This window comes from Canis aureus, chromosome 5, assembly GCF_053574225.1.
Source record: "Canis aureus isolate CA01 chromosome 5, VMU_Caureus_v.1.0, whole genome shotgun sequence".
Classification (NCBI taxonomy): Eukaryota; Metazoa; Chordata; class Mammalia; order Carnivora; family Canidae; genus Canis; species Canis aureus.
The window spans coordinates 23,674,682-23,689,667 of NC_135615.1; the positions used below are offsets into that span (position 1 = coordinate 23,674,682).

At 46.0% G+C, this 14,986-nt stretch overlaps 1 protein-coding gene and 1 long non-coding RNA gene across 17 annotated transcripts in view; one reads left to right on the forward strand and one right to left on the reverse strand.

The window, feature by feature from the left end:
• LOC144313822 (uncharacterized) overlaps positions 1–393 on the reverse strand; it is a 53,029-nt gene extending 52,636 nt beyond the window's left edge. For all 3 annotated transcript variants that reach the window (XR_013379438.1, XR_013379439.1, XR_013379440.1), the window contains exon 1: positions 290–393. This is a non-coding gene — a long non-coding RNA (uncharacterized LOC144313822). The remainder of the gene's footprint in view (positions 1–289) is intronic.
• The window catches only part of BEND7 (BEN domain containing 7), an 81,227-nt gene that overhangs the window by 738 nt on the left and 65,503 nt on the right, over positions 1–14,986 (forward strand). For 6 of the 14 annotated variants that reach the window (XM_077897169.1, XM_077897167.1, XM_077897170.1 and 3 more), the window contains exons 1-2: positions 380–505; positions 2,925–3,008. In XM_077897169.1, the coding sequence (XP_077753295.1) occupies positions 445–505; positions 2,925–3,008 (145 nt within the window). In that variant the 5' untranslated portion in view covers positions 380–444. Of the gene's footprint in view, positions 1–378; positions 506–996; positions 1,064–2,924; positions 3,009–14,986 lie in introns of those variants that run through there. The other 8 variants (XM_077897163.1, XM_077897164.1, XM_077897172.1 and 5 more) reach the window with 6 other exon arrangements.

Here is a 14,986-nt window from a genome sequence, read left to right on the forward strand (position 1 = left end):
CGGAGCAGCGCCCAGGCCGGCCCGCCCGCCCGCAGCACCCGGCCCGCCGCGCCGCGCCCTCCCCGCCCCCAACTCGCTCCCCCGCGGAAAGTTCGGCTCGGGCGGCGGCGGCCCGGGGACCCGGCAAGCGAAGGGGCCGGGGGCCGTGCTGACGGGACCGGGCGGCGGCGGCGGCGGCGGCGCGGCGGGGGCAACTTCTGCCGCCGGCCCCGCGAGCCGCAGCCCCCGGGCGCGCTCGAGGTGGTTCTGCCCTCGCCCTCGCCTCCCCCTGCGGATCCAGGGCACGGACCTTGGTCCTGGCGCTCCCGCTGCCGGGTGACAAGAGCCGCCGCCGCCGCCTCAGCCGCCTCAGCCGCCGCCGCCGCCTCAGCCGCCTCACCGCCCCCCGGCCGCAGCCCCTGCCTCCCGCCTCCCGCCTCCCGCCTCCCGCCTCCCGCCAGCACCATGGAGTTCTCCGAGAGGAAGAGGAGCAGGAAATCGCAGAGCTTCAAACTGGTGAGCCGAGGTAAGCGGCGGGCCGCCGGGCCGGGCGGGGGGCGTGCGGGCGGCGCGCGGGGAGGACTCGGCGCCGCGGAAACACCCCCGCGGCCCGCGCCCCGCGCCCCGCGCCCCGCGGGGGGGCCGCGGTGTGGGGGCGACGGGGGCGCTTCCGGGACCCCCGGGTCCCCTCCCGCGGGGGCGGCGCGGGGGCGGCGCGGGGGGGCGCACACGCCGCGCGGCGGGGAAAGTTGTGCAGGGGGCGGGGGGAGGCAGGATGTTATTCAGCGTAAACAAGTCGGAGGGCACCTCAGGAAATTAGCGAACAATGACACTTGGGGAGCCGAGAGCCTTCTGTGGTCTTCCACTCCGCGGCCGGGGGTGGGGGTGCGGTGGGGGCGGGGGGCGCGCGCTGCCTCTCCCCCGCAGGCCGTGCACGCTCGGATCCCGACCCCGGCTTGGGGGCTGGCCTCCCCCCGCCCTCCTCACACATGCACACACCCCCCTCACGAAAACAGAAGCAAAAGCAAAAAAATAAAAAGAAAAAGGTGGTGGTTCTTTCAAGCACCAGAAAGCAGCTCATTAGGTGAAGGTGTAGGAGCCCAGACGAGAGCGGTTGACCTCTGGCATCTTCGCTATAGATACGTTCCGGGGGTTGGGGAGGGGGGGGGGGCGGTGGGAAGGTGTATCGGAAGGGATCGCTTGTCGGTCACAAAAGTATCCCGATTAAAAAAAAAAAAAAAAAAAAAGATTCCAGCCGGTTCCTGACGATTTAACAGGTGTATGCCGCTCGCCGTCTTCGGGCTTGGGTCTCTCACAGGGAGGGCCGGGGAAAGTTGAATCTCGCCCTGTCCTGTGTTCAGTTACTTGTCAGGTCTCTCTTTTCCTGATTGGACTTTGTCAAAGATGATGAGAACTTGACATAAGAGCAGACATTAAAATCGGGCTATTAAAATGGCTTTGTGTTACCTTAAATTACAGGCAGGTGACTTTCTACCCCCCCCCCCCCCATCCTCATGTCACAAGTCCTGATACCGAGTTTTGGAACCGCCTCGTTTAAATATCTTCTTTGAATCAACTTGAGGTCAGAACCAAACCCCAGAATTTGTCCCCTTTCCCTCTGTGCTTCTATCTAGCACTGGCCTCAGAGTAGAGGGAGAGCAGGAACCTGGAGAAGCCCCGTGCGAGCTGATGAAAATTAGAGGGTGATTTCCAAGTAATAGGGCTTTTCAAGCTAAGCTGAGCTAACTGTGATGTAGATTCAGTAAAGTCTGCTCTCCGCTGGTCTGAAGGTGGTTGTATAGACATTTATTTCCAAGATCGGCTCAGATCTGTTTCCCCTGTTTTAGTTTGGATACTGTTTAATGAAAGAGGCCTGAAATAGTCTCTACAAATTCAAAATATTTGGCTCTTCCTTCTCTCTGTGTGTGGATTGCTCAGTCATTTGTACTTTTAAAAATCTCTCCGTATGTGACTGGCCGGTGGGTCTATTGATTCATTCAGGAATGTAGGCTGCTTTCTTATTTATGACCTCTCAGACAACTTACTACTTTATCTGAAAAGTGAGAAGTTTTGTAGACCTTGACCTGTTAGGTCTCAAGCCACAAAAAGGGGAATAGCTGTTAAGAAGGAACCTCTATTTTCTTCCTAGACGATCCTACCTTTTAGAAATAGATCATTGGCAAGCCCAGTAGCCTCCGTAGAGAAGAAAAACGCTTGTAAAGTACTGCATTTTAAAGTTTGACTGACATAGCAAGTTTTTCATTTTCCTCTTTTTTTTTTTTCTTTGAATTATGGGTCTGATTCTTCTCTCTGCTCTGCAGGTGCATTTTTAGCAAATAAACTATTGCATATTAAAGTGCAGTAGCTGAATGCAAAAAGACTGTGTGAATGACGAGAATCTTGCTTTCTTATCTAGACTATACTATATTTGAAATAACAAATCAGTAATTTTCATGTGTGCTTTCCTGTAAGCTGCTTAAAGGCTGGAATTTTTCTGGATAAACTGAGAAAACTGAGCATCAGGTTACCCGAAAGCATGCTATTGATAGACTGTACTCATGGAAGTGGGTTGTGGAGATAATTTTGGAATCGTCCCCTGGCCTATGATTGGGCAAGGTTTTTCTTTCCCTTATAAACATACTTGTCATTTGAAAGCAAAGAGGCCTAGTAATTGGCATCTCTGGGCCAAATTTACTGTGAAAACCATGTGATCAGCAAGGCTGTTTTCTAAAGTCAAAGTAATATTTCAAGTTTGTATACTTCCTCAGAGTAAGCAAAGTTTTAGAGATTATTAGTGACTACAAATTCAGTGATTAACCGAGTTCTTGGAAATTTATAGTTTAAAGTATAGATTATACATCTTATATGTAATGAGAGTCTAGTCTTGTTTTTTCGTATCTTGCAGCTCATTAGAATTTTAATTTTTGGTTGTTTTCTCATCCCAGATTATCACCATGAGGTATATAAGATCTCAGAATTCAGCAACAATGTTAATGGGGAGGCCGAAGAGACACAACCTATTTACTTAGGTAGGTTCCTATGTCAATTAATTTCTTAGCAAAACAGCGTGGCCGTTTGCAATTAGGGGGAAGGGAAAGAGAAAAAAAAAAAAAAAAGATTGTGCCAGAACGGGAAATGTCTGCCATTGCTTAATATATGACATTCTTTTCAAGACCTTTTATTTTACAGATTGCCAATATATCCCTTATTAACATTGCTAAAAGTTGTAATTTCAGACATAAATGTTTATTAGTGTCTACACACAGTGCTAATTATCACTCACTCCCAGAGCCAGATGCTGACTGTGCAGGTTTGTCGCTCTGTGCTCACCCCATTTACATTGCATATTCGCTGGCATGCTTCACTGGCAATAGTTTGTGTAATTGGGGTATTACATCTTTGACATCTGGATAACAGAAATTCAATTTCCAGGAAGCTGCTATTTGTTTGGTTTTGCTTCTGCCTTGGGTGGGATAGAGGATTAATATGCTGTCTTATTATAATGTCCCTTCACCTCTGTGGCCTGGTTGCTAATCCTGCCATGACAAAATTAAATTAAATCTACACTCGACTTGTGTGCACTTCACCCCGGTATTTTTGGTCAGAGAGATGAGCCATGCTTTGCTCTTGCCATCCTTCTTCCAAGCTCACATCAGGGACGAGCTGACTAAAAGCAGTGTCTGTGAGACCATCCCACTTGGGTAGCTGCATGCTGAGTAAGTGAGTAGTCAGAAGCGTTTGCCACTCTTTCCAAGCACAGTTCTTGGTACAGATGCCAATCATGAAGGACCTTGCACGTGCACGTGCAGTGTGTTACTTCCAGACCATGAACCAAAAAGTAAACAACTTATCGATTTTGCCACCAAGAGGGAAGTACCCATAAAGCAGGAGAAGTAGGAGTAGAGAGTGAATGGTGGTGTGTGGCTTCAACCTTGCCCATCCTGACCGCCTCCACCACCCCGGGGTAGGAGGCTGAGCGCCGAGAAGGGAGCAGAAAGTGCGAGACATTCGAGGCCAAGAGTGATAAAAAGCAGGGGCCGGATCTGCTGGCTCTCTGGGGAGAATCGAGGGCCGAAGGAAGTAAGATTGCTGCTCAGACCCAGTGTGCGTGTAGTACCGCAGCTCCAAACAACATGAAAGCCAGATAGCGAAGTAATCTGTCTCCAGGGTCTCTCTCCCTTTGGCTTTGAGGCAGAGAACGGGTGGGTTGCAAAGGACTGAGAAATCACATGGATACTTGATTGAGGTAAAATAGGAGGGAAGGATCAACATTTCTTACATGAGCCACCAATGAAGGCACATAGATCTTTCCATCTAAGCGCAGACTGTCACCAGCACTGGCAACTATGCCTCGCACCTGTTTATAGCTAAGAGAGCTAAACACTGAGAAGTTAATAGGCAAGTGAAATGCTACAACCCAGAAGGAAGATATTCTTGGATTGTACTCTCTTCAGTTCCTTAATCGCTTAGAATTCTGTATTTTCATTTCCCTGAACTTGATTGGTTGGAATTCTGTATCTAAGTCCCACTCAACTTAGTCACTGGAAATGAGGAATTTGCCTATTAGTAGAAAATTTACATTTATCATAAAAATGGAACATCGTGTCCTTGGTTGGGTTATTCCTCCACAAAGCGAGCTTCCCCGCACTCCCCCCCCCCACCTCCAGCCAGTTCCCCTGTGTATTTGGAAAACAGTAAGGATGCTATACAGTGAGTAATTCTGGGTATGACAGGGGTGAGGGGTAGAGAACAGGAGGGTGTTAGTGCTCAGAATTCAGTAAAAGGCAAACTCTTGAAGGGGGCACACATTGCTCCTTTCATTTTCCCCAGCTCGAGTCCAGGAAGGTAAGAAAACATCACCAAAAGACCAGGTCAGAATAAGCTTTCCAAGTTACTAGACAAGAAGGCCTCAGACATCAAGAGACAAAAGATCAAACAGTGCAGACATGTGCCTGTCAATCTTGCTTATTCTGGGGACAGTGGGATGTGGTTCCCAAAGCACATTTTTATTTTATCTCCAGGTCAATAAAAAAAAAAAAAAAACTGGAGGAGCAAATGATCACACTAACATAATTTCTAAAGCAATGGGGAATAGTTACATGTGAAGTTAAGAATTTGGTTGTTGATGATGTTAAAAACAGGCATTTTTACTTTATACGTACTCTTCTCAAAACATAGATTTAAACCGTGGTTGTTTCATGAATTGCTAGAATCTATCCATAATGGAACTTGCTAGGATGAAGAATTTTGTGAGGCTTATGACATCGAAGGGAGTTTCTTAGCAAAATGCGAGAACTGTTTCAACTATAATGTGGTCCTAAAACATAGATGTTGTATAGGATTTTCTGTGTTCAGACATATGTATTATCTTTAATGCTATCTCCACCTATAAGATTAAAGTTCACGTCTCCGGAAAAGCGAGTGAGTGCTCCGCGTTTTGGCAGAGTTCCCGCATGAAATCTATTTCTCTGGAATATTTTTAGGCTGTTGACTAATGTAGCACATCCAACATGGTAGGATAGCTCAATCGTGTGAATGGCTTGGCTGAGTGCTTTGGGAGTTACTCACACATTTTTAAATGTGATAATAGAGCCAGAGGAGGTTACCTTGCCCTGTGGACATTGACATTGTCAGGATGGCTGTGGTGGGCAACAATAAAAATTTGAGCACTGTTTGGAAAAAAAAACAACAATTTGTTGTAATCAACGCAATTTTTTTTTTGGAAAATACTATGCACTCGGCACTTCTCTGGAATGAGAGTGGGGTTGGAGGTAACCAAAGAAATGGAAAGGACAGAGACCTTGTTCTCAATGATTAAATCTACTTGGGGACATAGGACAAGTTCAGAACACAGTTCTGAACAGCATTCAATAATCAGAACAGCTTCGGTTGTTGGGCACTCACTGTGTGCACAGTATTGACTTGAGGACCTCACATGAATCATCTCATTTGCTTCTCGTGGCAAATTTGTAAGTCATTATCATCCCCATTTTGTATGTGGGACTTAGATGTTTGGTAGCCTGCCAGAGGCCTCTCAAGTAGCAAGTGCCATAACTGGGATCCCAGGGCACCTCCGCCTGTGCTGGAAACACCCTGCCGCACGCCTCTGTGTGAACGATAACTCATTGACAAATAGGAACCATTAGGGCAATGAGCAAAAGCAGTGTTGGAAGGGAAGGCCGAATGCAGGGTCAAGTGGAGGGCTCTGGAAAGGCTAGACCTCGAGCTTGGGGAGGATTTGGATAGGCCGAGGGGAATTGGAGAAGATTCCAGGTGGGAGGGGGCCATAAGCTACAGCAGAGACATAGTGTCATGAGAATCAGATGTTAAATGAGGGTCGCCCGTGTAAGAAGTGCTTTCATGTCTGTCATCCTGTGGTTTTGGGGGTATTCCCATAAGGTCACTAGGGCAGATGTTCTTATTCCCATTACCTAGAGGACAGGACTGAGGCTCAGAGTAAAGCACTTTGCTCATAAATAATGGAACCCTGAGTAAACCCACGGCTCCTGTCCAAGGACCTTTCCCAGTCTACCACGTCGGGCCAGATAATTCAAGGACCACCAAGAGACCTTATCTGGTGGCAAGGCACTTTTGGAAAGTATTTTAGTGAGATGGTGAATCCATTACTTGTAGCAATAACACAGGCATTTGATAAAATCTCTTTTTATAAGTTGGGTTTTTAGATTGTCAATATATAAATTTGAAACATGTCTTTTTCAGGTGTTCAGTCTCATTCATTTATTCATTCGATAAATATTTATTGAGCTCCAATTACATGCCAGGCCCTGGCCCTGTTCTAGTTCCTTCTGACATGCTCAGTTCAGTTATACAGTTTTCAACAGGCAAAGCACAGGGTATAGTAACCATGCCAGTTGAGCAAGGTTGAGGCGTCTGAATCTCTAAATCTTTCTCAGTGGCTTTATTGATGCCAGCTGCCACCACCGTGGCCCCCAGAGTCTCCTCAAAGATGACACACTCCAGTAATCCCTACCCACTTTTCCAGGCTAGGGAGTTAGCCTTTCACGACAATGTAGGTCTCCTTCCTGGAGAAATGGGCAGGTGCGTGTTTAAATGGGGGTCCTCTTCCCCTGGAGTCAGGTGGCCTGGGTCCCACCTGGCTCCTGTTTCTTCCCAAGAGGGAGAGGGTACCCCGATGTTCCACCTCACCTGTGGCTGAAGTTCCATGAGTGAGAAGCAACCTCAAATAAATTAAAGGTCCAAGCTGGTCCTCAGTGTTTCTTGAGGTTAGAAACACAGCCAGTAATGGTAGGTGTCATTTGGGGAGAGCTTGCTGCATGGCAGGCACTGTGCTAAGAACTTTGCACGTTACCCCAGGGCACCGTGCAGCACACTCCACCTCTGCATGGCTTTTAGGGTGCCCTCATCATCACGTAAAAACTTCTGGTCTGAATGGTTTCTGAGGTTTCCTACAGCACTGAAAGTAGACCTGCTTGTCCTGTAGGTCCACAAATGGCTTCAAAAAAAATTGCAAGCAAAGTCAAAGTTGAGAGAGCCTCCTGAGGCTGTTGAACGCTGATGGCTTCCTTGAACATAAGCGCATGTGTAAATTGCTTCTGTAACCGTAGATGTAGACTCAGACATCCTCAGATACCACACTCTGCCTAAAGTTCGGGAGCTCTTGGCAGTTAGACCTGTCGCATACTCACATACTCGGATTAATCATTTAGCTAATATCACAACTACGCCGTGAGGCAGGGTGTTATATCTGTTATACAGACAGGAAGGAAGCTTAGCTCGGAGGTGAAAGTGATTTGCACAAGGTCACACGGTAATTAGTCGTTGAGCATGCTTTAAAATCAGGTCTTTTGATGTCCACTTGTGCACTCTTTCACCGTGTCAGGGCCGCCTGCTGTCCTGCCCCTGCCGGTCTGCCCACATGGGCTGAGCAGGCCGTGTAACTCCGCATCCTCTCCCCACAGAGCCAGAGCAGGGCTCCAGGTATGAGGGGGGCCTACTGGCGGTAGAAGGGAGGGGTGGGTGGCCAGAAGCTTTGGCTGGGCAGAGCCTAGGACCCACCTGGGAAGAAAGGAAGTAAAGTTGGTTGAACATCTGCTGTACGCTCGGCACTTCCTGTACTGGAGAAGTATTGTTATTTCCATTTTTAAATGAAAAACGTGGGTCTTTGGAAATGTCTGTTTGCCCAAGGTCAGAGAGCTTGCAGATGAGAGGCTGGCCGTGGACGTGGCTGCCACGTTGCTTCTGCTGTGCCTGCGGCCTCTGGGAAAGCCAGGCCCCCTCTCCTCCTCCCTTTGCTATTCCTTGTCTGCTTCTAGCTCACCTTTTCAGTCTTATCTCTCTCCTCTTCCTACTAAAAACATTTGCTTGTGTCAGCCTGGCCTCTTAGCATTCCTTTCTGGAGCACCTTTCCCTGCCCGTGTGTGTGTGTGTGTGTGTGTGTGTGTGTGTGTGTGTGTATCTCGCCAGCCTGTACTCTCCAGGCACTGCCATGTCTCACCCCATTTCCAGACTCCTTCTATTACAATCCTGTCTCCTATTGGTTTCTAAAGCCCAATTCAAACATTACCGAGGCCTGGAGGCCTCCTCAGTTTGTATAGCACAGTAGAGAGAAGTCAAGTTTAAAGTCAGATGACCTCAGTTTGAATCTCAGGTTAACAGTAAATAACGCCTTGCACAACATTCTTAAGGGATTTTCTCTCTCTCTCATAATATAATAGTGATGTTGGCCCTAACCTCTGCAGCAGGTTCCCCTACAACATAAAGGAAATCCTATATGACAAAACACTTTTTTAAAGTAAGAAATACCATATTTTTCTTACTATTATCCCCGTGTCCCTTCTTCTGAAATAGGATTTAAATGTTCTTCTGAATATTTTAGACTAAATAACAACATCACTCTTTTATGGCACTTACCATGCACTACCTAGTACCTGCTTATTTTGTGCATGGCTTATTGCACTCCAAGTTACCCTTGCAGGCACCTCTACAGCCCCCAAACCTGAACAATTACTGCACTGAATTGTGGTGGTTTATTTGCACCATCTCTCATATATATTGAGATTATATATATTGTTATATATATATATATCATATATAACATATAAATTGTTAAGATCACAGAGCGAGTATGACCTGGATTCTTTTTCGTATCCTTTGGAGCACCCAGCACAGTGTTTTATTCATAACAGGTACCCAGATGATAGGTACTCAAATATCTAAGTACGTGAATATGTTGGACACTATCATATAGACCTCTGAAGAGTTGCTTTATTTTTTTTTAATATTTTTAAAAGATTTTATTTATTCGAGAGAAAGAGAGATAGAGAGCACAAGTGGGAGAGAAGCAGACATCCCACTGAGTGGGGAGCCCGACATGGGGCTCCATCCTAGGACCCCAGGATCATGACCTGAGCCAAAGGCAGACACTTAACCAAAGCCACCCAGGCGCCCCTGAAGAGTTGCTTTTAAAATATACCACTCTGTTGAGATTTTGGAGACATTTAGTGAGCCAAACTAAAATAAGCCACATTTAACTGGAAGAATCTGTTATATTAAACTAGCACAGAGGGGCATCCCTGGTGGCGCAGCGGTTTGGTGCCGCCTGCAGCCTGGGGCGTGATCCTGGAGACCCGGGATCGAGTCCCACATCGGGCTCCCTGCATGGAGCCTGCTTCTCCCTCTGCCTGTGTCTCTGCCTCTCTCTCTGTGTCTATGAATAAATAAATAAAATCTTTAAAAAATAATAAACTAGCACAGAAATTTGGGATTTCTGATGTCAATTTGTGAGCTACAACTTGAAATCTTTTTTTTTTTTTTTTTTTGCCCTCAAATCTAGAGAAGACCAAAAAGGGGAGGACCTCACATTTGAAAGCCAGCGACATGTTGAAAACCCAAAACTGAAAAAATAGTATTTGTTCCACTGGCTCTGTATTGTGCTATAACATAGGTACAGCCTGGTAGGGGTGCTTAAGAGAGGATTGACCTGTTTATCAACTGATCTTGGCATTGTTTAGTTCTCAGATTCCACATGAAGCAAGTTTTCATACCTAAATTTCAGGAAAATTGAAAGCCAGGCATTCAACAACAGGCCTTGGTGCATGTCACACTGCGAGGGAGCGCACATGCTGTGCCAGCTCACCGCAGCCCTCCTGTGTCCTGAGAAAAAGTTGCCTCTTTCTGTTTCTCATTCAGACTTGGTGTAGTTCAGGAACTGCCCTGGGAGTAAAATGTGTGTTGCATTGTGATTGTTTGCTGTCCCTACCCTGATGATGACCAAATCATTTAAAAAGAAAAGAGAAAAAAAACACACCTCCAAGAAGGACAGACTTTAAAGGGATGTATTAACAATTTAGCCTCTCTGGTTCCCATGGGAATATGGATTTTCACTTTGGGAAGAAAAAAATAACATGGCCATCTATAAGATAAAGATTTTGGAACAGTGTGTTTTGCATCTCCAAGTTAAAAATAGATCTAGGACATTTACAAAGCAACTCTGTTATTCTTATAAGTCACAGATAACTGGAGAGAATGTTACCTTACCTGGAATCACATGCACCCAAATGTGTGTGTGCGCAGTAGCAGGGGGTGGCCCACACAGCAAGGACCAGATGCCCAAACCTGCAGGGGTTTATCCAGGGCTGCACCACGTGGGTTGCTCCCTGCCTCGACTTTCAGGTTAGCATTGAGACTCCTAAGCCTGACCAATAAGACACTACATGAACTGCCACCTGTCTCATTGGAGCTTATTGCTGACACTGTCCGTCCACCTCCCAGGTGTCAGCCATACCAGAGGGCTTTCGTTCCTGCCAGAGGAATCCGTCCTCACCTTTGAGGCTAGGCACTTTCTCACCCTGGTGGCTGCACCAGCCACCTCTTCTGCTTGGAATTTCACACTTGGACCATCCTCCCTCTTCTTTGCTTGGCTCTCTCTTTTCCCTAGAGATGCCAAATTGATGTAACTTCCTCCAGGCAGTCTTCTCTGATTGCCCTCACCTCTTCTTCCACAGTGGCATGGTGCTATCACAGCAAAGGTGTTGCCAATTTACTCTTTTTTTTTTTCTCTCTCTCTCTTCCCCACTGGAGTGTAAACTCCCTGAGGATCGTCTCTGCATCCCCATTGCCCAGCATGCAGGTCACGTAATAAGCATCAGTACAGGCTCAGAGAATCAGTGAGACATCCACTTTTAAATTCAAAATAAAGTGGGGGAATCAGCCACTTTGAAACATTATTAGTCAACTCTTACTTCTAAGTTCCATCCTGGCTTCAAGGGGTGAAAATTTACACTTCCTTCTTAGTAGCTAACTGGACGTCATGTACCAGTAGTAAAATTTGTCAACAATGACCCCAGAAGCTTTATTTTTCATCTCATGTTTCTTTTTTCTTTTTGATTAGGTTAATGGCAGTGCCCTCTCTTAGATTTTAACCCCGGAAGAGGACGCACTGCCATACCTGTGTGTGGGTACTGGCCCTGGCCCCCAGCACCCTGCCCATACACCGTGCTGTGCAGGGCCCTCAGGGTGCTGCAGTCCAGTGGGCCTGGCGTCTGCTCTGCTGGGCTCTACCTAGAGCAGCCTCTGCCACCTTGTCTATCTAAGCCTTCATTGCTCCAATCTCAGTTTGAAATCCTGCAGGGCAAGACTCTGTTGACTGTGTTCCTAGGACACAATACTTGACATAGAGTAGCTTCTCAATAACTATTTTTGAATAAACAAATGAGTACCATATTTAAAACATGTTAAAAATGCAATTTGCTGCCGTTCTCAGCTGATCTGAGTGGGTCAGTCTGTTGCTATGGAACGATTTTCTTGTGCAGGACTGTCCCGTGTGTTATAAGAGGACTGAATGTTGGCAGCATAAGTGTAGATAAACGTCAGGGGCACCCCCTTCCCTGAATCATTGTGATGATCAGAAATGTCCCCTACACATGTCAGCTGGCATGTGGTCCTCTGCAGGCCAAGGTTGTGGGGTCAGTTAGCTTTGAGCAGAGAAACACTATTGCATTGCTATAGACTACACACCCTTCCTTGCTGGCTGGCTCCCAGCTGCCCGTGTAAAGGGGGCAGAAATGAGGGGCCGGGGTGGACCTACTCAGCCACATCACCGTACCCAGAGCGAGCTCAAAGGGCACATTCCATTCATGGTCAGGTTACTGAGCCTCCTTTCTGTACAAAGGACAACTTATTATATGCATATTCGATCATATATTTTAAAATCATTAAGAAGTTTAGACAGATTTCCTTTCAGTATTCCAGACAATCGGTATCTTTGCAAATAAGAATCCATAAAATTGTTTTCTTACTATTGCATTTTCCCCCAAACATATACAAATATACTGTATCATTTGAATTGCAAGGGTTTTACAATGTTTTTTTACTTAGAAATCAAATTTTATATCTGAAAGGTTAATGGAGAAAACTAATTATGCTATCTGGTAACCAAATGTGTGATGAGACATTTGTCTCTATAATTAACAGCAAGGAACTTTTATAGTTTCATAAAATCGAATGCTACATAGAGTATTCTGTGAGCCTTTGTTTGGATGAGGTGTCCAAAACAGAGATGTTTATGGATGATATAAAGTTGAACTGAAATGTAGTGCAGGTGTCTGTGCATCTCACAGGCATTTCTCATTGTAGAAATGGAAGCCAGAAGATTAATAACTTTACTTTGTCATGATAAAATAAGTAATGTGTTCTTGGAACAGTGGTACGGTACATAAGTTACTCAGTAATTCCAAGAATTTATTCTGTTCCAGGAATAATATCCTTAACAATTTATTTTTACAGAAAAAGTTGATGCAACATAATAGCCTTATGAAGTTGCTTGTGTGGCTAATGGAATTATATCTCAAATGTGACTTTACACCTCCGTATAAAATGTAAAGAACCCCACAAAAATGCAAGGTTAAGGTAACAAGCTAAAAGTGAAAAGTCAGGAGATGCAAAAGTTAAGGTTCTTTTGCTAACATTAACTCATGCTCATTGCACATATATAATTTTTTCAATTACTAGCAAGACTTTAATGGGCACCTTAATAAGCATTGTGTGAAATACAGTTGAAAAGGAGCTGCTGCAGGAATGTTAGCCTGAGCTTTGTCCGTACGTTCGTTGTTCTGCTGTTTAGCTCTGCTCTGGAAGCCAGCACCAGCTGCCTTGAGCAACACACGCCATGTGCAGCCCAGATCTGATTTGCCTTCCTCTGGTCTGCTTTGGTCATTCTGGGCAAGTAACTTCGTCTTACCCTTTGTTAAATGGGACAAATGAGTCGCTATTTATCACCTCTGATGAACTAGGAACACAATGAGGATAAAGTATGTTCTTTTGGAAAAGCTTTCATAAGAAAGCTTGATTGAATTAAATCAAAGCACCAAATGGCCTCTGCTTGCCAACCCTACATACTCTGTGGAGATGAGAATCTCTTTTTTAGGACAGCACAGATGTTGGTTTATGTCTTGACTGGTCAGTAGCATTCTCTTTCTCAGCTTTAGTCAACTGCAGCTTCTCAGCATACCTGATACTAGAATTCACTTAATCTTGTATTCATTTTGTAGGTATTTGTGGAGTAGCCACCAGTGCCAGGCTAAGAGATTTCAAAGTTCACTAGGTTGCAATAGGGAGATGAAGGATTCTTTGGGAGCGTAGAATGGGGGTGCCTCAGCAGGCCTGGGGGATTAGGGGATATGACCATTGAAGAGGTGCCATTTCAGCTGAGACATGAAGGAGAAGTGGGGCTGTGTGAAGGCCAGGGAATGACAGCACTTCCTTCTAGCGAAGGCAGAGGGCCCTCCAGCTATCCAGGATGGCCACTAATTGGATTGGTATGTAATTGTCCTGAAGTGAGGCCTGGGCATGGTATTTTTTAAAAGTAGTCCAGGTGATCCTCAAGTGCAGCCAGACCTGAGAGCCACCAGTTTAGAATCTGGGGGGCTGGGGGAAGGGGAGGGAACGTGGCAAGAGCCAAGATTGGAGAAATAGGCCAGGAAGGCCAGATACAGAGCCAGCTCCATCATGAGGTGGTTGGCATTCCACTGAGGTGTGTCATGTAATGAGGTTTGCATGTTTGGGAGATCACACTGGCTTCGGGGTAGAAGAGGGATTGGAGGGAGGGGCGCTACACTGGAGGCTTTGGCAATGGCCCCGTCAAGAGATAATGGGAACCTGGGGTGGAAAGAAATGGAAGGATTCAAAAGTAATTTGGAAGCTACAACAAGTAAGACTCTATGATTAATTGGCTGTGGGAGGGTGGGGCAAGAGAGAGGTCCCAGGTTTCTAGCTTCGATGGCTGGGTTGGTGCTATTTAGTAAAGCTCAGGAAGAGTCAGCATTAAATACGGTTTTGGACATGGATTTAAAGTTGTTTTTGAAATATGCAAATAGAGCTGTCCAGTGAGCAGTTGGAATATGTGGGACTGGAGCCTGGAAGTGGGATCAGGGCAGGAGTCCTCATATACAGATGGTCCCTGGAGCCAGAGAGAGGATTGGTGGGGTCCAGAAAGTGTGTGGCGAGTGAGAAGGCTGCTCAGGCAGCATCCTGAAAAACTTCAACATTTAAGGTAATGCTTTTCACACCAGTTGTTATGACCTGTAAATGGGTCATGAAATCAGCTTGGCAGATGGTCACCCACATGAGCTAACAACAATAACAGTACTAATAACAACAAAGATAGAGTAGAATAGAAAATGTCAGAGTGCATTGCAAGCAGGAAGGATAAACTCAGGAATCTTTTTTTAGTTATGAGCATTGTGTATGTGTGAGAGAGAAAGTGTGTGAAATCTTCATGAAAAATGTATTTCTTCCTGTGAAGTATGGTCTCAAAAGCTGGGAACCCACTGACCTAAGCTGTGATTGCCGTCCCCCTGGAGATTTGTCATTAGTCTCACTCAGGAAAGATTACAGCTCTCCAGGTACTTTTGGACTCAGACTTAGCGGAATTCCCTGAAATCCTTGGAAGAAAAAGGTGCTGTGAATACGATCCATTTCTCATCATCAGTAGCACTATTTACCTTAAAGTTGAAACTGTACAACACCA